The sequence below is a fragment of the Hemiscyllium ocellatum genome, chromosome 10 (genome assembly GCF_020745735.1).
Source record: "Hemiscyllium ocellatum isolate sHemOce1 chromosome 10, sHemOce1.pat.X.cur, whole genome shotgun sequence".
Classification (NCBI taxonomy): Eukaryota; Metazoa; Chordata; class Chondrichthyes; order Orectolobiformes; family Hemiscylliidae; genus Hemiscyllium; species Hemiscyllium ocellatum.
Window position 1 is genome coordinate 7933445 of NC_083410.1, and position 24034 is coordinate 7957478.

The 24034-nt window shown below is 44.7% G+C and overlaps 1 protein-coding gene across 1 annotated transcript in view; it reads right to left on the reverse strand.

Annotated features, from left to right (window-relative positions):
- The window catches only part of cd109 (CD109 molecule), a 166157-nt gene that overhangs the window by 69583 nt on the left and 72540 nt on the right, over positions 1-24034 (reverse strand). Inside the window, exons 14-19 of the mRNA XM_060830700.1 lie at positions 23309-23485; positions 20768-20920; positions 14518-14595; positions 14051-14105; positions 8556-8676; positions 3466-3583 (exon numbers count right to left, since the gene is read on the reverse strand). Of these exons, the coding sequence (XP_060686683.1) occupies positions 3466-3583; positions 8556-8676; positions 14051-14105; positions 14518-14595; positions 20768-20920; positions 23309-23485 (702 nt within the window). The remainder of the gene's footprint in view (positions 1-3465; positions 3584-8555; positions 8677-14050; positions 14106-14517; positions 14596-20767; positions 20921-23308; positions 23486-24034) is intronic.

A 24034-nucleotide genomic window follows, 5' to 3' on the forward strand; every position in this document is an offset into this window, starting at 1 on the left:
TCCCTACATTCCTATGCTCCTAGTACTGGTAAGAGTGACCACCACACAATCGTTGTGCACTTCACATTGAGAATCATCTCATCGTGTTGTGTGGCTCTATCACGGTGCTAAATGGGACAGATTTTAAACAGATTGAGCAACTCAATACTGAGTATCTGTGAAGTACTGTGGGCCATCAACAGCAGCAGAATTGTACTCCAGCAGCAACCTGCAACCTCATGACCAGGCATATCCCCCACTCAACCATTACCATCTTGCTCAAGGATGACCCCTGGCTCAGTAGAATGCAGGAGGCCATGGCGTACCAAACCCCAGGCTGTCTGGTATATATTGTGGTTGGGTCCACAAGTACCATCTGGATGCCTTGGGTAGATTCATGGGCGCCAGCTTTGCTTACTGGGATTAATTTAAATCATTGATTGAAGTGGGGAAGGGTATCAAGTGAAGTCTTCAGCAATTAAGAGGGTCAATATTGATCAGGTATTTCCTTTTACATATTTCTTAATAACTCGTTACATTTACATCTGAAAAACATCATAGATTCTTGCGAAAGATCAGGTTAGATGCAGAGCAAGTACACAATACTGTTTAACAGCACAGAATTTAGTATTCAGAAACTGGTATGGAAAACCTGTTCACTCATCACAACAACAACCCCATGCTGGTCAGAGACATTCTCATAACATCAGTAAACCCTTTCAGATATTAAATGCCTCAGAGCACTCTATCACTCCCCTGCCTTCTCCTCCCACTGTCTTGAACACATTTCCATTCCAATATTTATCCAATTCTCCAGATGTCTGTGGGATTGTTAGTGGGAATGACACATCATCAATGGTGAGAAAGTGTCAGGGATAGAGGATGATCAATATAAGGCAGTGCAAGATTACAACATATTACGGAATAAATCCAAGGTGTCATTTGAAAGCAAAGAACAAAAAATATGAGAAATAACTCCCTTTTAGTCTCCACTAATCAAATTTATGAACAGCCAAGATGCTGTGATTTATTTTGCTATTTTTCTTGTTTGGGAAGGGTATTAAAGTGTGTACGTGGAATAAAAAGAACTGAATGTAACAACTTTCATAAGCAACGCTTTAGGAAGAAACAACTGTCTTCAAACCCTTTTCTCTGGAGCCATCTTGTGGCTATGTTTGAATTTCACATCCTGCCCATAAATGAGAAATTAAACAGGAACATAACCCTTCTCGATTCTTGTCAGAACCTTCCTCTTACACCATTCACAGAGATCATGACTCTCCCATGACAAAGTTCCATGTTCCAGTCCTTTCTCATGCAGGGTTTGACAAAAATCTCACAAGGTCAGAATTAAAATTAACAACTGACCTCAAACCATTTGCTATTAACAGCAAACTCAACCACCCTTGAAGTGCTTCCTAACTTCTCTCCAGAAAGGTCTGTCATTAAGGAGATAGAGTGACATGGTTTCATGAGATAGCAATCCCAAGAGTGAGGCGAATGCTTTGGGGGGAGAGATCCAACTCCCACTGTGGCAAGAAATCTGGAACTACAAAGCCAGTTGTAAAAACTCATCTGGTTCATCGATGTCCTAAGGGAAGGTGTTGTGATGGAGCCAGGATCAGGTGGCTCTCATTGACCTTGAGATTCCTGATTGAGGTTGTTAACCTAAATCAATCAGGGAGCTCTGGCTGACAGACATAAACAGGAGCTTCAATCCGTAGAAGATGAGGAAGATCACAACCCAGAACAGCCACCAGTCGTGGATCAGCCACTACAAGCAGCAAGGCAGACGCATGAGGAAGTCATTGCTCAGTTCTTTAATTGAGGGCTCGTGCTGTTTTCTGGACAGGTTTATATTTGGACTTAGTCCAATTGTATTTTTGCATTTCGGGGCAGGGAACAGTTTTCTTTTGTTGTTGCTTCTGTGCTTTTATCAGTTCTACACAATAAAATATGACTTCAACCTTCGTTTTTAAAAAAAGGGGGTTCAGAAGGTCTCCTCGGTATGTGTTCGGTACTGTGCACGGGTAAAGAATGGGTGTCTTGGTGATGGGATACTGGCCTCTGTGCAGTTATTTCAGAAGGAAATCATTAGGGACGGGTGAGAAATGCTGGCTTTGCCAATGACCCCTATTCCCTATGAAAGAATTAAAAACAAATTATAGAGCTACTCAAGCACAGAAAGATTGTTGATTTTAATATTGTTATCTCTTGTGTTTATTGTCTGTCCCTAATTAGCTTGCAGGATCAGAGGGCAATTTGCAGTCAATCTTATTGTAGTCGGTTAGGGTCCTGCACTCGGAGATCCATTGACAAACTTCCTTCCATAAAAGGCACTGGTGAATCAGAAAGGTTTTTCAACAACGGTTACATGGCCACATTAGACAAGCTTTTAAATTTCAGATTTTTATTGAATTCCTTTTTAACCAACTGCAAGGTGTGATTTGAACCCATTTCCCCAGAACATTAGTTTAGAACTCTAGATTGCTAACTCAATGGCATCAGAGTACTCCAAAGCCTCCCCTCAGTTTTATTTCTAAATGCTTTCTCTGCCATTCCTTGCATTGAAGATTGACCTCTGGGTTATAGATGCAGAAACAGGACCTATCCACCAGATTGTGCTGAGTGTGTGTTAGGACCAAGTTACAGCAAAGAACAGTGAGACACAGGAACAGGCCCATTGACCCACCAGTACTGTGCCAACTCATGCTGCCTTTCTATACAGAATGTCTTTTGCCTCTATGTGGTCCATATCCCTCTATTTCCCTCCTATTCATGAAATTGTCAAGATGCCTCTTAAACACAGATATTGTATCTGTTTCCACCCCCTCCTCTAGCAGTACATTCCAGACACTCACCACCCTCCGTGTAAAATAACTTGCCTCTCACATCTCCTTTAAACTTGCTCCCTTATACATTAAACCTACGTCCCCTACTTCTACCTGGGGTAAAAAAAGGTCCAAGTGTCCATTCCATCTGTGCGTCTAGTAATTTTGTAAACTTCTATCAGGTCACCCTTTATCCTTCAATGTTCATGTGTAAACAAGCCAAGTTTGTCCAGTCTCTCCTCATAGCTAATACCCTCCAAACCAGGCAACGTCTTGGTAAACCGCTTCTGTATTCTCTCCAAGTTTGGAGCTCAGATCTCCTCTGGTCTCTTGAAACAAAATAATCTATCTTAAGGCCTTGTAAGGCCTTTCCTAAAGCACAAACTCATAAGAAACAGGAGAAGGAGTAGACCATTCATTCCTGCTGCACCATTCAATATAATCACTGCTAATCTTGAGCTTCAACTCCATGACCACTCCCCATACTCCTTAACTCCCTTACAGACAAAATCTGTCCATCGCAGCCTTGAATCTATCCAACTTCAGAGCATCTGCAACCCTCTGGGCTACAGAATTCTAAGAGGAAATTTTGCCTCAGCTAAAGTCAGAAATAACAGACCCTTTATTCCGAGACTGAAAGGTGGGGTTGACTTACCTGAGCAGGTCTGGTGGCCAACTGAAGTCCTTTGTTCTCGGAAATCACAAAAGCATTGGCAATCCAGGTGGTGAGGGAGTCTGGAACTGTTCTCTGGAAGCTAACGTTTGAACTTGAACTAACCAAAAGAAAAGAACGATGAGAGGAATGGTCATAAAGTGTGTTTAAAACCTTCCTATGGTAGAATACTGACATGTTCAGGCATATAATTCTTTGAAATTTACATCACATACAGACAAGGTGGTTAAGAAGGCGTTTAGCATGCTTGTTTTCATTGCTCAGACCTTTAAGTATCGGAGTTGGGAACGCCATGTTAGGGTTGTACCGGACATTTGGGGGTAAGCACTTTTCAGGAATACTGTGTCCAGTTCTGATCTCCCTGCAGTAGGAAGGATTTTATCAAACTGGAGAGGGTTCAGAAGAGATTTACCAGGTTGTTGCCAGGACTGGAGTTATAAGGGAGTGGCTGGATCTACTGCGACTTTACTCACTCAAGCATAGGAGATTGAGGGGTGACCTTGTGGAGATTTATAAAATCATGAAGGGCATAGAATTGCAGGCATTTTTTTCCCTAAGATGGGGGGATTTCAAGACTAGCGGACATATTTTAAGGTGAGAGAAGAAAGATTTAAAGGAAATGAGGTTCACAAGAGAGTGATTTGTGTGTGGAATGAACTGCCAGAGGAAGTGGTGGATGTGGGTACATTTACAGTGTTTACAAGAAGTTTAGATAAGTACATGAATAGGAAATGTTTGGAGGGATATGGGCCAAATGCAGGAAGATGGGGCTAGTTTAGTTTGGGTTTGTGTTTGGCATGGACTAGATGGACCAAAGGTTCCATTTCCGTGCTATATGACTCTACGACTCAAAGTCATGCACCATCCTCTCCTGGTAATGTACCCGTCTCATCATTCAATAAAATACTCCCAGCTAACAGCATTCCAGAGGTGCTCCGATGTACCTGTTTGCTTAAAGGAAGCTTGTTTCCAGCACTCCCAGCATTAACATATCTCACCCTTTCATAAAGAGGTTTCCCTTGAATCCCCAGTTGGATTTATCAATAGATGTCTTACATCCATGTTCTCATGGTTTTGAATTCCATTACATTTTTACATGCATTTTCCTTATCAAACCACTTGTTCTTGTGCAGATTTTTGACATTCATGCATTTCATTGTTATTCTAATATCTGTGACACTAATGTCCCCAGTCTGTAACCTTCTGCTGATCTTCCCCTGATCTTCCCCTTACTACTCCTCACCTTTCTCAACAACAGAAAACCCATCACTTTTCCTCTTCACTTTCCAGCTCTGAAGAAAAGTCACATTGGAGTCAAAATGTTTCCTCTTTCTCCCTCTCCACTGGTGTGCACATACCTCCTGGGTTTGTCCAGCACTCTCAGGTTTTATTTCAGATCTCAAACATCCATTGTACATTTGTTTGGAAACTTTCCAATCTACCCCGGTATCATCCATGTCAATCATTCCTGCATCTTCCCCAATGCTTCTCTATTCTTTCTACAATATGGAGACCAGAACTCTGGAGTGCAATACTTTGCTTGAAATCATTTCATGACCTTGAATTTGAACACCTAACATTGTATCCGTGAGGTGATTTTCTAGACACAAATGGTTTCTATGCCTAGGTATTGATGAGGTACATTTCTACCTGTGCCCCCTCCCCCTCCAGCCAAAGACCGAACATATCAACATTATACAGTCATAGAGTCATATACCATAGAAACAGGCCCTTCTGGCCCAACTAATCCATTCCGACCAGATTTCCTAAACTGAACTAATCCCATTTGCCTGCATTTGGTCTATATCCCTCTAAACTCTTCCTACTCGTGAACCCATCCAAATGCCTTTTAAACGAGAGTGAGGACTGCAAATGCTGGGGATTAGAGGCAAGAATGTGGTGCTGGAAAAGCACAGCAGGTCAGGCAGCATCCGAGGAGCAGGAAAATTGACGTTTTGGGCAAAAGCCCTTCATCAGCTTCCTCTGGCAGCTCATTCCACACACGCACCACCCTATGCGTGAATACGTTGTCCCGCAGGACTCTTTTATATCTTTCCCCTCTCACCCTAAATTTATACCCTCTAGTTTAGGACTCCCTCACCTGGGGAAAAGGCCTTGGCTGTTCAAATATCCATGCCCTTCATGATTTTATAAACCTCTATAAGGTCACTCCTCAGCCTCCGACGCTCCAGGGAAAACAGCCCTAGTCTATTCAGCATCCCCTTATAACTCAAAGCTTCCAGCCTTGGAAACATCCTTGTAAATCTTTTTTAGCATCCTTTTCAGTTTAGTAACATCCTTCCTACAGCGAGGCAACTGGAATTGCATGCAATACTCCAAATGTTGCCTCACCAATCTCTTGTACAGCTGTGACATGATGTCCCAACTCCTATACTCAATGATCTGACTAACGAAGGCAAGCATGGCAAATGCCTCCTTCACCATCCTGATCACCTGTGACACACTCTCTAGAAACAACGTACCTGCACCCCTCAGTCTCTCTGTTCAACAACTCTCCACAAGACCCTACCATGAACTATATAAGTCCTGCCCTGGTTTGTCTTACAAAAATGCAATATGTCACATTCACCTAATTTAAACTCCATATTAAAAGTAAAGTAGACTAGGTGCAGTGATAATGGTCATTACACTAATGGTGGAGTGATACTGTCCCGAAATCTGAAACCCAATAATCATTCATCCCCTTGGTCATCAAGAATCTATCTCCCTCTGCCTAAAAAAATATTTAATTCTGTGTTCTGAGGAAGGAAATTTCAAAAACGTTTAATCCTCTGAAAAAAAAACCTTCATATGCCATTCCTTAGCCCACTGGCCCAGCTGATCAAGATCCCATTGGAATCTTAGATATCCTTCTTCACTGTTCACTGTGCCACCAATTTTGGTGAAATTCCTGGAATGCTCTAACAGGACTGTCTTTCTGGATGGACTGTAATGGTTCACATGGCAGATTCAACATCATCTGCTCAAGGGTAACTAGGCAGGCAACATTTCAGCAATGACCTCCTTCCCAGAATAACCTGCCCAGCCTGGGACAGACAGCTCTGCACACCCATCCTCGGAGCTGCTTTCAACTTTTTTGTGGGCGGCACGGTGGCACAGTGGTTAGCACTGCTGCCTCACAGCGCCTGAGACCCGGGTTCAATTCCCGACTCAGGTGACTGACTGTGTGGAGTTTGCACGTGTCTGCGTGGGATTCCTCCGGGTGCTCCGGTTTCCTCCCACAGTCCAAAGATGTGCATGTCAGGTGAATTGGCCATGCTAAATTGCCCGTAGTGTTAGGTTAGGGGTATGGGTGGGCTGCGCTTCGGCGGGTCGGTGTGGACTTGTTGGGCCGAAGGGCCTGTTTCCACACTGTAAGTAATCTAATCTAAAACTGTTTTAATCAATCTGCTCAGCAATATTGTTACAGACTTCTCGCCAATGTGGCACTCGAACCCATACCTGCTGGGTTCAGGGGTAGGGACATTATCACTACACCATTAGAACAATGACAACGGCCACTGTACCTACGTCTGCGTTGTCTGTAACAGTTTTTAATCAAGCCAAACCACGTGCACCTATAACAAATGATTCATACAAACATATGAACAAAAACAAGAGCTGGCCACTCAGCCCTTCAAGCCTGCTTTGTCATTCAATAAGATCGTGGTTGACCTGATTTTAACCTCAACTCTATATTCCTGCACCTCCCTGATAAACTTTCATCCCTGTCGTCATCAAGAATCTATCTCTCTCTGCCTTAAAAATATTTAAAGTTTCTACTCCTACTGCGTTTTGAGGAAGGGAACTCCAAAGACTCGCAATCCTCTGAAAGAGCCAGGTGGCACAGTGTCTCAGTGGTTAGCACTGCTGCCTCACAGTACCATATGGCTAAGTCCACATTCCTGAAGGGGTGAAATATCCGTGGTGATTCATTAGTGCCCTGGCCTGGGAAGGTGTGGAGTACAGTGAGAGACGTCAGCAGGAAGGAGTAGAATCCAAGCCAACATTCCAGAGGGAGCAGACAAACGTAAAGTGAGTGTGCTATTATTGAGGTTGTGGATAACCCAAGTGTAGATAGGAAGGCAAATGATGAGAGTGACACAAAGAGTCTGCAGAGGGAAATAAACAAAAGCGAGTGGGCAAACACTTGGCAAACAGTATATAATGTGGCGAAATGTGAGGTGCTGCATCCTGGTAGGAAGAATAGAGGAGCTGAATATTATTTAAATGGAGAAAGACTGCAGAAATCTATGGAACCGAGGAATTTGGGATCCTCATGCATAAGAACATAACATAAGAACATAGGAAGTAGGAGCAGGAGTTGGCCATCTGGCCCCGCAAGCCTGCTCCACCATTCAATAAGATCGTGGCTGATCTTTTCATGAACTCAGCTCCACATACCTGCCCCTCACTGTATCCCTTAATTCCTTTATTGTTCAAAACATATGAATCACTGAAAGCTAGCGTCCAAGTTCAATGGTTAAAGAGAAAGGCAAATGAAATGTTGGTTTCTATTTTGAAGGGAATGGAGTTTAAAAGTAGGGAAGTATCCAAGACACTAGTAATGCTACCGTTGGAATAATGTGCACAGTTTTGGTCTTTTATCCACGGAAAGGTATACACAGAAAAGAGGCAGCTCAGAGAAGCGTCACTTAGCTGGTACCAGGTATAGAAGGAGTTTCTCATGAGGAGAGGTGGAGTAGATTAGTTTTGTACTTGGTGGAATGTAGAAGACTGAGAGATGACCTCATTAAAACATATAAAAGTCTTAAGGGACTTAACAGGGTGGTATGTGTATGGAATGAGCTGCCAGAGGATGTGGTGGAGGCTGGTACAATTGCAACATTTAAGAGGCATTTGGATGGGTATGTGAATAGAAAAGGTTTGGAGGGATATGGGCCGGGTGCTGGCAGGTGGGACTAGATTGGGTTGGGATATCTGGTCAGCATGGATGAGTTGGACCGAAGGGTCAGTTTCCGTGCTGTACATCTCTATGACTCTGTGACAACATGAGGCATTCAGGCACTCAGCTACTGAGGATCTCATCTTCAATGAAATGGAATTCCTACCCAGTTATCATATCCAACCACATCCACGTCTCTGGAAAATATGTTCTGATTCTCTGATCTTCTGGTTCAACTGAGTGGCTTGTGATTCCAAACTCAGCAGCGTCTTCACGGAAGGCTATATCTGCGAAAGAAAATCCATGAGGTTAGGAAAGATCTCAGTCCATATTGTCCAGTATTTATAGTAGTGTTAATACAAAAAGGCTAGTGCAAGGTTCTTACCCTATGCATATTGCTGTGAAATCTCAATTTGGATTCCATGTGTAATTATGACATAATTTGAACTGGATGAAATTGCTCCATGCAAAATTGTCCAATATGTAATTATATTGCCTGCCTTTATAAGTCATTATTTACTTCTTTGCAAGATCTATTCCAATGCCAATGTAAGGTGCAGACTGAAGTTTCAAATTTAATTGTGTAGTAATTGTAATGAGGTGAGCCAGGTGGACCTCATAGAATGAGTTCCCGGATTGGGGCTGTTAATCTGATTTGATCAGGCAGCCCTGGCTGACAGATATAAACAGAAATGCCTGAGGTTCTGTTCACTCTGAGAGCTGGTTCTGAGGGAACTGGATCAGTGAAGTTATTTTCACCTTGGATTTCTGTGGTATTTCTCCAAAGCATGGTGAGTAGGATATTGTTGAGGAAACACATTGCATAGACTTACAGAGTAATCAGAGCAAACAGGTGGTTTGGCCCAGTAGGGTGAGACCACCATTTGTGTTCCACGTGTACCTTCTCCTGCTATGTTTCAGCGGTGCCTCATTCTCACCTCAGAATAAGCAGATTATATATTCCCAATCCACTCCAAATTCTCAGTCCCCTCTCTGGTGAATGGAAATGATCCCTTATCCTTGGACTAATACTAACCCAGACAGCAATATCATAAAAGCAGGTCAACTGGCCATAATCATAGTGTGGGAACTTGCAGTGTGCGAGTTGGCTGCAGCATTTCCAAATTGCAAAACTGACTGATGTATCGTACTGGCTATGAAATGCTTCAGCACGGTGGTGACGGAGGCTTTATAAATGTGATCCTCACTCTTTTCCACTTCACCTTATCAGCAAAACCTGCCATTCTTTCCTCTTTATTGATTTATTTAGACCCCTCTTAAATTCATTGATGCTAATTGCATCCATTTACACCCAGGGGATTGTCTCAACTCGCTCCCAGCAAACTCTCGTCAGGAGCTGACATCAAGCTAATAAAAGTAAGGATTGTGTGTTACTGCTCCATCACTAAGATTCAGCTACTGACACTCAGCTACTGGCAGGAAGATCAATTGGTTTACAAACTGCAGTGCCTGATCAAAAAGGTGCTTCATGCAAGCAATTGACCTCCCTGATGTTTGGGTGTTGGCACCTGAAATTGATCCAACACAAAGCTTTAACTGAGCACAGTTACAAATCACGCAACACCAGGTTAAGGTCCAGTAGGTTTATTTGGGAGTACTATCTTTCAGAGCGCTGCTCCTTCATCAGGTAGTGAGTAGGGCAGGATCATAGGACACAGAATTTATAAGTAAAAGATCTCAGGGCAGTGACTTGAAAGAAATTCTGTGATTTACGCATTAATCAATCAAAACCTGCATCCCCATTCTAAGTGATTAAAGACATAACAGCAATCTAGATTTGTTCAGTACATCACATCAGTTGTATGACAGTTGTATGTTTAATCTTTTACCATAAACTCTGTGTCCTATGATCCCATCCTACTTCCGATCTGACAAGGGAGCAGCGCTCTGAAAACTTGTACTTTCAAATAAACTTGTTGGACTTTGACCTCATGTCATGTGATTTTCAATTTATCCACCCCAACAACGGTACCTCCACACCTTAACTGAGCATCACAAAGAGCTCTTATGGAGTGATGGTATGTCCCTCCTTCCGAGCTAGGTGGCCTGGGTTCCAGTCCCAGTGGTATGTAATACCATAGAGTCATAGAGCTGTACAGCACAGTAACAGACCTTTCAGTCCAACCAGATATACTGAATTAATCAAGTCTCATTTGCCAGAACTTGGCCCATATCCCTCTTGAACCCTTCCGATTCATATACCCTCCAGATGCCTTTTACATGTGGCAATTTTGCCAACCTCTACCATTTCCTCTGGCAGCTCATTCCACGCATGCATATCTCTGAACAACTGATCAGAAAAAATGCCTGACAGACCATCAGTAGTGGGAGGTCTCTTGAAACAAGGGCAGCCTCTAGTGGTACAGTGGTAATGTTCCTACTTTTGGATTGAAAGATGCAGGTTCAAGTCTCACCTACTTCTGAGGGTGTAATAACATCTCTGAAAAGGTCAATTAGGAAAAATAATACAACAGCTGAACATCAACAGCAAAATGTCATGGAAACGTGAGAGAAAGGTTTGTATTTATCAAGAATATTTCACAATCTCAGAACAGTCCAAAGCACCCCTCAGTCAATGTGGACATGAGGTTCTGCAATTTAAGATATGTGGTAGCCAATTTGCAAATGGCAAGCTCTGTCATTGCTAATGATGTTGGTTGAGCAATGAGTACTGGTTTTACCACTAGGGGAAACTCTTCTTTCCCTTTTCAAATGATATCTTCAAATAAAAAAGATGTTTTCAAACGATGTCATTTATCTTCAGCCTGAGAGGGCAGGTGGGGGACCAGTTTGGCACCTCATTGGAAAGATGGCATTTCTATTCATGTGTGACTGCTTCAGTGCCTGTTCTGGCATAAACTTGCTATCTGCTTTCTTACCTTGCCCCATAGTAATAATCATGAAAAATACAATTAAATATTAACAACATGGGATTTGGTGAAGTAGACCATTCAGAACATTGAGTGTGCTCCACCATTGCTGTGGGTGCTGGAAAAATATCAGAGTCCCTACAAAGTGGAACAGGCCATTTAGCCCAATATTCCGAAGAGTATCCCACTCAGACCCATTCCCCTAGCCTATTACTCTACATTTTCCCCTGACAAATGCACCTAACCTACACATCCCTGAACACTATGGGTAATGTAACATGGCCAATCCACCCTAACCTGCACATATTTGGATTGTGGGAGGAAAGTAGAGCACCCAGAGGAAATCCATGCAGACACGGGGAGAACATGCAAACTCCACACAGACAGTCACCCCAGGCTGGCACTGTGAGGCAGCAGTGCTAACCACTGAGCCACTGTGCCACCCAATATGGAACAGGAACAGAAATTGCTGGAGAAACTTAATGGGTCTGGAAGCATCTCTGGAGAGAGAAATGGAGTTAATGTTTGGAGTCCAGTGACCCTTCCTCAGAACTGATAACAGCTCGGAAAAGGTGGTTTCTGTGTCGATATTGGGAAGAGGGGTGGAAGGAGTGAGTAAATAGGTGGAGATGGAGCCCAGAGAAAGGGAGGTATAAGGGTAGGCAGACAAAGGGATTGCTGATAGTAAGTCAGGGAGGAAGAGAAACTTAAGATACCGTAAAGAACTGTGGACACTGGACATCTGAAACAAAACAGAAATTCCTGGAGAAACTCACTAGATCTGGCAGCAATGGAGGCAGCGAGAGAGAGAGAGAATTGAATTGAATGATTGTCACTTGTATTTAACAAATAAATACGGTGAAAAGCTTAATATGTTGCCGTGCTCCAGGTCCTCTTCAAGTTACAAAAGATGTGAAGATATAACTAGAATATAATTAAAAACACAGTCCTTTCTGCCTTCTTGTACTCTGCTTGACATGGGACTGGAGGAGGGGGTCTCCACTATGGCCTCCAGGCCCATCAATGCCCCTGCACCACAGTCCATTTCAGGAGTGCCACTCCGGGGTCACCATCGCTGCGACTGTATTCCAGAAATACCACACTGGGCATACCACACCTCCCGGGTACTATGGACAGTCAGCATGTTTTTCCCAGGATAGAAATGTCAATTACTAAGGGGCATAGGTTTTAATGAAAAAGGGGAAAAGTTTAAAGGGGATGTGAGAGGCAGGTTCATTCTCACACAGGGTGTTAAGTGCCTGGAACGTGCTGGTCAGAGGAGGTGGAGGAGGGGTGTACAATAGCAATGTTTTAGAGGCACCTTGATAGATACATGAATAAGGAGAGAAAGTGAGGACTGCAGATGCTGGAGATCAGAGTCGAGAGTGTGCTGCTGGAAAAGCACAGCAGGTCAGGCAACATCAGAGGAGCAGGAGAATCGACGTTTCAGGCATAAGCCCTTCATCAGGAATGAAGCTTGTGAGTCAGGGCTGAGAGGTAGGGTGTGGTTTGGGGAAAGGTAGCTGAGAACGCGATAGGTAGATGAAGGTGAGGGAGAAGGTGATAGGTCAGAGGGGGGAGTGATGGACAGGTCCGGAGGGTGGTGCCGAGTTGGAGGCTTGGGACTGAGATAATGTAGGGGAAGGGGAAGTGAAGAAGCTGTTGAAATCCACATTTATGATGTGGTTGCAGGGTCCCAAGGTGGAAGATGAGGCGTTCTTCCTACAGGCGTCGGGTGGTAACAGTTTGGCAGTGGAGGAGGCCCAGGACCTGCATGTCCTTGATGGAGTGGGAGGGAGAGTTGAAGTGTCCAGCCACGGGGCAGTGGGGTTGGTGGGTGCGGGTGTTCCAGAGATGCTCTCTGAAACGATCTGCAAGAAGGCGCCCTGTCTCCCCGATATCGAGGAGACCACATCGTTTGCAATGGATGCTGTAGATGACATTGTTAGAGGTCCAGGTATACTGTTGATGGATATGGAAGATACATGAATAAGCAGGGAATTGAGGGATACAGTCCACTGCAGATGCGGAAAGCAGACTATGTAAGGGCAGAAGATTTTTTGTTTAGAAAAGGTGTCATGAGTCAGCACAGTGTTGGTGGGCCAAAGGGCCTGTTCCTGTGCTGTACTGTTCTTTGTTCATTGCAGTACTGCAGGGGGACCAGTTGGTCAGTGTGCAATGCAGAGTGATGCCAACAGTGTGGGTTCAATTCCCACACCAGCTGAGGTCACCACAAAGGACTCACCTTCTGAAACACCCCCCCTTGCCTGAGGTGTGGTGACCCCCAGGTTTGACCATCACCAGTTGACTAGCTCTAATGACAGAGCCAGCCCTGTAGTCTGACAAGACCACAGTGACTTTACTTTAGTGCTCCAATAATACGTAGCCATGTTTGGATACCTTTGGGAATAATTCAAATGGCACCTGCAATCATTGATAAAAATCACAAAACACCAGGTTATAGTCGAACAGTCCTGCTCCTTGGATGCTGCCTGACCTGCTGTGCTTTTCCAGCATCACTCTAATCTAAACTCTGGTTCCCAGCATCTGCAGTCCTCACTTCTGCCTGTAGAGTCCAACAGGTTGATTTGGAAGCATTATACTCGACAACCACCTGATGAAGGAGCGTTGCTCCGAAAGCTAGTGTGCTTCCAATTAAACCTGTTGGACTATAACCTGGTGTTGTGTGATTTTTAACTTTGTACACCCCCGTCCAATACCGGCACCTCCACATCATGCAATCATTGAGATATAGAGAATGCATACTTACAGACTGGTTCACTGAATGGAATAATTGCATCTGTTAACACAATTAAATCATTGTCCTGTGAATGAAAAGATAGAAAAAGGTTGCAATTAGTATTTGTGTGGTTTTGAATGTTGTTATTTTCAAGGGCGGGATTGCTCACGCTGGGGGTGTTGACGAAGTCTCAGGTTTGAAGACAGTGACCTCGTCCCTGGTGTTGCTTGCATTGTCGGATAACCCTCCATGATCCATACCTTCATCAGGCTGTCCCCACCTTCACCACCCTCTCACTGGCCTTGTACAACATCATCCACCCTCCCCACCAACATCAGACCCTCCACGAGACACCCCCCCCCCCCGCCTAAATTCAGGCTGTACCCCCCACCAACCCCACCTCATCCTATTCACTACTGACTTCCCCCCACCCTCACTGTGTGGAGCCCCCCCCACCCTCATGCCTTACACCAAGCCCTCCCCACTCCCCTCCTCACCTGAAATGCGTTAAAGGAATGCAGGCTATGAATCTGCTTGGTATCATCTTCAATCGCACTTTTTAATTCCTGAATGACCTGTGGACAAAAGTAACATTATTATCACATCTCAGTCCTTAGGAAAGAATGAATTCACTTTGCACTTTCTGTCCCTACAGCTGCTCTCTGAACCTTTCAGTCATTGGGCATTGAGTAAAGATGTTGGAAAGTTATGTTACAGGAGTACAGGACGTTGATGAGGCTGCTGAAAATGTGTTGCTGGTTCCTTCCATATCCGCCACAAATTCACCTGCACCTCCACACACATCATCTATTGCATCCGCTGCACCCAATGTGGCCTCCTCAATATTGGGGAGACGGGCCACCTACTTGCGGAACGCTTCAGGGAACACCTCTGGGACGCCCGGACCAACCAACCCAACCACCCCGTGGCTCAACACTTTAACTCTCCCTCCCACTCCACCGAGGACATGCAGGTCCTTGGACTCCTTTATCGCCAGAACATAACAACACGACGGTTGGAGGAAGAGCGCCTCATCTTCCGCCTGGGAACCCTCCAACCACAAGGGATGAACTCAGAGCTTTAACCAGCAACACATTTTCAGCTCTGATCTCTAGCATCTGCAGACCTCACTTTTTAGTTGATGAGGCTGCACTCGGAGTTGTGTGTTCAGTTTTGGTCACCTTGCTGTACGAAGGATGCTATTAAACTGGAAAGAGTGTAGAAGAAATTTACAAAGACTCAATGGGCTGACTTATAGGGAGAGGATGGACAAGCTAGGATTTTTTCTTTAGGGTGTAGGAGACTAAGGTGGGGTCTTAGAGAAATGAATAAGATCATGAGAGGCATGGATAGGATGAATGCACTCAGTCTTTTTCCCAGGGTTAGGGAATCAAGGATTAGAGGGCATCAGTTTAAGGGTAATGGGAAAAGAGAAAAGGGAACCTGAGGGGCAACGTTTTTACTCGGAGGGTGGTAGGCATGTAGAATGAGCTGCCAGCAGAAATAGTTGAGGCAGGTGCTTCAACAACATTTAAAAAGCATTTGGACAAATACATGGATAGGAAAGGGTTAGAAGGGTATAGCTCAAGTGCGGGGAAATGGGATTCATGTGGACGGACATTTTGGTTGGCATGAACTGGTTTGGGCTGAAGGGCCTGTCTCTGTGCTGGAGGACTCTATGACTCTATGATGCTGCAGATGACCACAGGAAGTGCAGCCTGGACTGTGACCAGCTCCTTTGGGAAGCGACCCATTGTATAAAGGAGAATCACACACTCGAAAGGTCAGAGCCTCAGCTGCAAATAGCCTTCAGTTTTGCCTCATATCCCTAAACATATCAAATCCTGCAGCATTCTGAAGGCAGCTCTCCCCTGAGTAACATTCCAGTAACCCCACCAGCACCTTCTCCCTTCTTTACATCACCTCACCACCTGCAAGCGCCAGAGACTCACCTCCTCCATACACCTATCTGCCAAATACTCCTTCCAAATGAAACAGTGATTCACTTTTAGTTCTACCTATGAAGTATATCTTGCATTCTCTACTCACTACCTGATCCCTTCTACACTGGGAAGACCAAATGGAAACTTGTGCATCACCTGTATGAAGTCTGCAACATGACTCTAAGATTTCCTAACCCCTTGATTTTAGATCCCCACCTTGATTTCAGTCTCGTGGTTCCAGCCTTAATCAGAGGTTCAATACAAACTCAAGGAGCAACATCGTTTAACCTAGCTCTCTGCAGCATCCTGGACTCGATATTGCATTCTATACACTTGCAACATTATGTCTGTTGCTATCTTGTCCTTTACCTTCCTTTTTAACTGCCTCCTCTCATTATTTAAGGCTTTGTGTTGCATTCAGATTGTTGTCTTACAGCCATCCATGCTTCATCAAGTCTTAAGGGGAAGGAGTCCCACCCATCTTATAAGACACTGGTTAGACCTCACCTGCAGCATTGTGTACAGTTCTGGGCACCATATTATAGAAAGGAGGTGAATGAATTGGAGAGAGTGCAGAAGCAGTTTATGAGAGACTTCAGATATGAGGAAAGATTGGACAAGTTGAGAATGATCCCCCTGGAAGAGAGAAGACCAAGAGGAGATTTGATAGAAGTCTTCAGAATCATGAGTGGGCTGGACAGAGTGGCTATGGGATAAGAGGCAAAAAACTGCAGATGCTGGAATCCAAAGTAGATAAATAGGAAGCTAGAAGAACACAGCGAGCCAAGCAGCATCAGGACGTGGCTTTCTGTGTTTTCCCAGCCTCCTATTTGTCTACTTTAGAGAGGGGGCAAAGCTATTCCAAGTCACAAACGGATTGAAAACTAGAGGGTGCAGTTAGAACATAGAACATAGAACATAGAAAAATACAGCGCAGTACAGGCCCTTTGGCCCTCGATGTTGCGCCGATCCAAGCCCACCTAACCTATGCTAGTCCACTATCCTCCATATGCCTATCCAATGCCTGGCAGGGCATTCCATGAACTCACGACTCGCTGAGTAAAGAATCTACCCCTAACATCTGTCCTATACCTACCTTCCCTTAATTTCAAGTTATGCCCCCTCGTAATAGCTGACTCCATACGTGGAAAAAGGTTCTCATGGTCAATCCATCTAAACCCCTAATCATCTTGTACATCTCTGTCAAGTCACCCCTAAACCTTCTTTTCTCCAGTGAGAACAGCCCCAAGTGCCTCAGCCTTTCCTCATACGATCTTCCTACCATACCAGACAACATCCTGGTAAACCTCCTCTGCACCCGTTCCAGTGCCTCCACATCCTTCCTCTAGTATGGCGACCAAAACTGCACACAATACTCCAGATGAGGCCGCACCAGAGTCTTATACAACTGCAACATGACCTCAGGACTCCGGAACTCAATTCCTCTACCAATAAAAGCCAGTACGCCATATGCCTTCTTCACATCACTATTTACCTGGGTGGCAACTTTCAGAGATCTGTGTACATGGACACCAAGATCCCTCTGCTCATCCACACTACCAAGTATCCGACCATTAGCCCAGTACCCCATCTTCTTGTTACTCTTACCAAAGTGAGTCACTTCACACTTACCTACATTGAACTCCATTTGCCACCTTTCTGCCCAGCTCTGCAGCTTATCTATATCCCGCTGTAACCTGCCACATCCTTCCTCACTGTCAACAACTCCACCGACTTTCGTATCATCTGCAAACTTGCTCACCCAACCTTCTAGCCCCTCCTCCAGGTCATTTATAAAAATGACAAACAGCAATGGTCCCAAAACAGATCCTTGTGGAACACCGCTAGTAACTGCACTCCAAGATGAACCTTTACCATCAACTATTACCCTCTGTCTTCTTCCAGCCAGCCAATTCCTAATCCAAACCTCCAACTCACCCTCAATGCCATACCTCCATATATTTTGCAGTAGCCTACCATGGGGAACCTTCTCAAACGCCTTACTAAAATCCATATACACCACATCGACTGCTTTACCCTTGTCAACCTCCTTAGTCACCTTCTCAAAGAATTCAATAAGGTTTGTGAGGCACAACCTGCCCTTCACAAAACCATGCTGACTATCCTTGATCACATTATTCCTATCCAGATGTTCATAAATCCTATCCCTTACAATTCTCTCTAAGACCTTGCCCACAACAGAAGTGAGACTCACCGGCCTATAGTTGCTAGGGTTATACCTACTCCCCTTCTTGAACAAGGGAACCACATTTGCTATCCTTCTGGCACTATTCCTGTTGACAACGAGGACATAAAATTCAAGGCCAATGGCTCTGCAATCTCCTCCCTTGCTTCCCAGAGAATCCTAGGATAAATGCCATCAGGCCCAGGGGACTTATCTATTTTCACCCTTTCCAGAATTTCCAACACCTCTTCCCTACATACCTCAAAGCCATCCATTCTAATTAATTGTGACTCAATATTCACATCAGCAACAATGTCCTGTTCCTGAGTGAATACTGACGAAAAGTATTCATTCAGTGTCTCCCCAATCTCTTCAGCCTCCACGCGCAACTTCCCACTACTATCCTTGACTGGACCTTTTCCTACCCTAGTCATTCTTTTATTCCTGACATACCTATAGGAAGCCTTTGGGTTTTCCCTAATCCTACCAACCAAGGACTTTTCATGTCCCCTCCTTGCTGCTCTTAGCTTTCTCTTTAGATCTTTCCTGGCTACCTTATAACTCTCAATCGCCCCAATTGAACCTTCATGCCTCATCTTTACATAGGCCGCCCTCTTCCCTTTAACAAGCGATTCCAATTCCTTATTAAACCACGGCTCCCTTACACGACCCTTTCCTCCCTGTTAGTGATTTACAAAAGATGCAAATACAAGGTGATTATAGTTTTTGTTTTCACCCAGTGAGTTATTAGGGTGTGGAACGCACTGCCTGGAAATGTGGTGGAGGCAGGTTCATTTTAGGCATTTAAAGAGGGGCACTGGATGAGTATTTAAATAGAAAGAGTGTTCGGGGCTCCAGGGAAAAGGCAGGAGAGTAACAGTGAGTTAAAATGATCAGAGAAGGGATGGGCTGAATGACCTCTTTCTGTGATTGGATGCGAAGCAATGCTGAATCCCTGAATAGCCAAACTCTTGTAATAAAATTCGACATTGGCATCTCTTTGCTTGTATTGACACCACCCCGTGTAACTGCTCAGCATTTTTACAGCATCCACTTATCAAGATCTCTGTTAACTTACCAAGAGTCTTGTAAACAGCCTGTTCTCTTCTCACTGAGAAGATGGAACATGGAACAGCACAGCACCGGAGGGAGCCTTGCAGCCCACAGGGTTGTGCCAAACATGATGACAAATTAAACTAATCGCTGCCGCCTACCCTTGCTCCTTATCCCTCCATACCTTGCATATTCATGCACTAATCTAAAAATTCCTTAAATGCCCTAATTGTATCTGCCTCCACCACTACCCTTGGCAGCATGTTCCAGACTCCTAGCACAACATATAAAACTAAAAAGACAGTTCTTCCTCCCTTCTTGTAGTCCACTTGACATTGGGATGGGGAAGGGGGTCTCCAGACCCATCAATGCCCCTGCACCACAGTCCATTCCAGGAGTGTCACTCTAGAGCCACTACTGCATCTAAAAACCTTGCCCCTCACATCTCCTTTGAACTTGCCCCTCTCACCTTAAATGCATGCCCCCTAGTTTTAGACATTTCAACTCTGGGAAAGAGATTCTGACCATCAACCCTATCAATGCATCTCATAATTTTATAGACTTCTATCAAGTCTCCCCTCAGCCTCTGCTGCTCCAGAGAAAACAACCCGAGTTTTTCTAGCCTCTCCTTATAGCTTATACCCTATAATCCAGGCAGCAACCTGATAAACCTATTCTACATCCTCTGCAAAGCCTTCATATCCTTCTTGTAATGGCCAGACCTTTTTTTTTCATTCATTCACAGGATTTGGGTATCATTGGCCAGGCCCATTTATTGCCCAGAGAGTAGGTAAAAGTCAACCACATTGCTATGGGTCTGGAGTCACACAAAGGCCAGACTCGGTAAGGATAGCAGTTTCTCTCCCAAAAGAACATCAGTGAAAACCAGATGGTTTTTTTCCCCAACAATTGGCAATGGATTCATGGTCATCATTAGACGCTTAATTCTAGATTTTTATTGAACTCAAATTCTACCATCTGTCGTGGCAGGATTTGAACCTAGATCCACAGAGCATTACCTGGTTCTCTGGATTAACAGAAAGTGAAGACTGCAGATGCTGGAGAGTCAGAGTTGACAAGTGGGATGCTGGAAAAAACACAGCAGGTCAGACAGCCCGTCAAGGGTTTAAGCCTCAAACATCGACTGTCCTGCTCTTCGGATGCTGCCTGACATGCTGTGCTTTTCGAGCGCCATACTTTCATCTCTGGATTAGCAACTCAGTGACAATACCAATACGCCTCCCTCTGAACACAAATACTTGATGCAGAGGTCAGCATATGCATAAACCATGAAGATATGTTTCTCTCTAACTCTGAGCCATTGTTTTTAGATTGTTGAGCAAAACTGTGAAAAGGTACCTCCCACAACACTCAAGGAAATCCATCTCATAAAGAAGTGATGATTGGGCTTTATTCTAAGTTAGTGATCTGTAACTCAGGAGTGAATATTAATCTTCTTGTTCAAATAAGCTGACTGCAGAAAGACTTTGTTCTTGTTCAGCTGCTGTCCAATGTTTCTAGGCCACAGTGACTGAAGTTCTCAAAATTATTTTAGTCATCACTTACCATTTCTTCTGTGAGATCATTCCCTCCCTTGAGCAGTTTGACACTCTTGTCCACCACTAAGATCCCAACAAACGAGTGCTCTTCATTGGTGGACACGCTCAGAGAGACATTATCAGCTGGCTTGACTTGTTCCTTGCTCCAAGACAATGACACCTGCACCAATTGAAATCAATCATTAAATTGCCAGGAACAACAATTTGCATTTACATAGCACCTTTTTTGTAGCAAAACAGACTCTCTGTGCATGAGGCTCCAGGTTACAAGTCCCAGCCGAGGATGTGGTATCCACCGAGTGCTCATAACACTGCCAAAGAGATTTGATTATTAATCTAAAGTCTGCCAGCACACCCTATGGAGGCCAATAAGAGCAGTAGGGAGTCCTGGTCAAACACACTTGATACAGAGTGATACACTTCAAACTACAGGTTCTGGTTTAGACTAAAGACTTGCTCCAGGAAAAAAACAAGCCACAAGAACTGGCATCGGCCCCGTACATCTCTAAACACAGGAAGCCTCCTCTGTCATAAGAACGAAGAGCAGGAGTAGGCCATTCAGCCCTTTGAATCTGCTCCACCATTTAATACAATCATGGCTGACCTCTTCTCAGTCTCAACAACACTTTCTTACCTGCTCTCCATAACCCTTCACTCATTACTAGTTAAAAAGCTGTCTCCTCCTTTAATGTATTCAGTGTCCACCACACTCTGGGATCATGGATTCGATGGATTTACAACCCTTGGAGAGAAATCATTTCTCCCCATCTTCATAAAAAAATCTGCTACCTAAATCCTAAAACTATGACCTCTCATTCTACATTGTCCTACATGAGGAGACATCCTTTCTACATCTACCTTGTCAATTCCTTCTCGCGTTTTATATACATCAATAATGTCTCTCAAACTGCTCAATCTCTCTTCATAAGACAAGTTTATAATCTCTGTCCAAGAGTTTAATGAAATAGAACCTCCCTTCATAGGTCATTCATTAATGCTGAAGTTCATTAAGGAGATGTGGGGATAGATTTCCCAAAGTTTGGGTCAGTGAGACTTACTGCCAAACAAAAGCAGCGTCAAAGCTTGGACTCAGTACTGTTGATTAACTGAGAAGGTCACAAAGGGGAGTAACCTGGACTTGAAGAATCACGACTGATTTGTACCAGAAATTACAAAGTGGACAGAAACAAGTGGATGCTAGAAATCAGAAACCAGAAGAGAAATTGCTGGAAGAAACTCAGCAGGACTGGCAGCATCTATGAGGAGAAAGCAAAGTTAACATCTTCAGAACCCAACCGAAATAAAGATTGGACGTTTGCTAGGAAGGCAACGGAAACATTGGAACACATTTCAATAGCAGAAACAGTTGGACTACCTTATACATCTTTGATGTGAGGAACGGAAAACAGGAATTGATAAAGTGTTGAGGTGCTGCAAATGTGTTGCTGGTCAAAGCACAGCAGGTTAGGCAGCATCTCAGGAATAGAGAATTCGACGTTTCGAGCATAAGCCCTTCATCAGGAATAAGAGAGAGAGAGAGCCAAGCAGGCTGAGATAAAAGGTAGGGAGGAGGGACTAGGGGGAGGGGCGATGGAGGTGGGATAGGTGGAAGGAGGTCAAGGTGAGGGTGATAGGCCGGAGTGGGGGGGGGGCGGAGAGGTCAGGAAGAGGATTGCAGGTTAGGAGGGCGGTGCTGACCTCCTAACCTGCAATCCTCTTCCTGACCTCTCCGCCCCCACCCCACTCCGGCCTATCACCCTCACCTTGACCTCCTTCCACCTATCCCACCTCCATCGCCCCTCCCCCTAGTCCCTCCTCCCTACCTTTTATCTCAGCCGGCTTGGCTCTCTCTCTCTTATTCCTGATGAAGGGCTTATGCTCGAAACGTCGAATTCTCTATTCCTGAGATGCTGCCTAACCTGCTGTGCTTTGACCAGCAACACATTTGCAGCTGTGATCTCCAGCATCTGCAGACCTCATTTTTTACTCAAAGTGTTGAAGTGCTCCAGGATGGCATGGTGGCTCAGTGGTTAGCACTGCCGCCTCATAGCTCTAGGGACCCAGGTTCAATTCAGCCTTGTGCAACTGTCTGTGTGGAGTTTGCACATTCTCCTTGCATCTGTGGGGTTTCCTCTGGCTGATCTGGTTTCCTCCCACCATCCAAAGATGTGCATGTTAGGTGAAAATGCTTATGCTCGAAACGTCGAATTCTCTATTCCTGAGATGCTACCTGGCCTGCTGTGCTTTAACCAGCAACACATTTGCACCTGCTGAATTGCCCATAATGTTAGGGGATGTGTAGGTTAGGTGCATTAGTCAGGAGTAAATATAGAGTAGGGGGAATGGGTCTGGATAGATTACTCTTTGAAGGGTTGGTGTGGACTTGTTGGACTGAAGGGTCTGATTCCAGATCTAAGATATCTGAAACAGCCAGGTTTGTTCAGATCTGACCAGCAATGGAGTCACCATTGAGCTGAAGGATAATAGCTGCCTTGCTGGTGCTGTCCAGATCCAAACAACAAGTTTAAATATCAACAAAAGCTCTGACCTTATTTTGAAAGATGCCTTCCACTTCCAACTCCAAATCAGAGCTAATGAGCTGACCATCTTCTGCAACGTAGTAGACGATGAGGCTTGCTGACGGAGCCCAGGAAGGTTCCGGCGTTAGCTGGATTGTGCTCAGATTGCTTTTGCCTGTCAGTATCACCTGACCCCGTGATATCACCTGAGGAAATATAGAACATTAAAGCGCAGAACAGGCCCTTCAGCTCTCAATGTTGCACTGACCTGTCACACCAATCTGAAGCCCATCTAACCTACACTATTCCATGTATGCCCATATGCTTGTCCAATGACGACTTAAATGTACTTAAAGTTGGCGAATCTACTTTTTATCCGCCACAAATTCACCTGCACCTCCACACACATCATCTATTGCATCCGCTGCACCCAATGTGGCCTCCTCTATATTGGGGGAGACGGGCCACCTACTTGCGGAACGCTTCGCGGAACACCTCTGGGACGCCCGGACCACCCAACACTTTAACTCTCCCTCCCACTCCACCAAGGACATGCAGGTCCTTGGACTCCTCCATCGCCAAAACATAACAACACGATGGTTGGAGGAAGAGCACCTCATCTTCCGCCTGGGAACCCTCCAACCACAAGGGATGAACTCATATTTCTCCAGTTTCCTCATTTCCCCTCCCCCCACCCTGTCTCAGTCGATTCCCTCGAACTCAGCACCGCCCTCCTAACCTGCAATCTTCTTCCT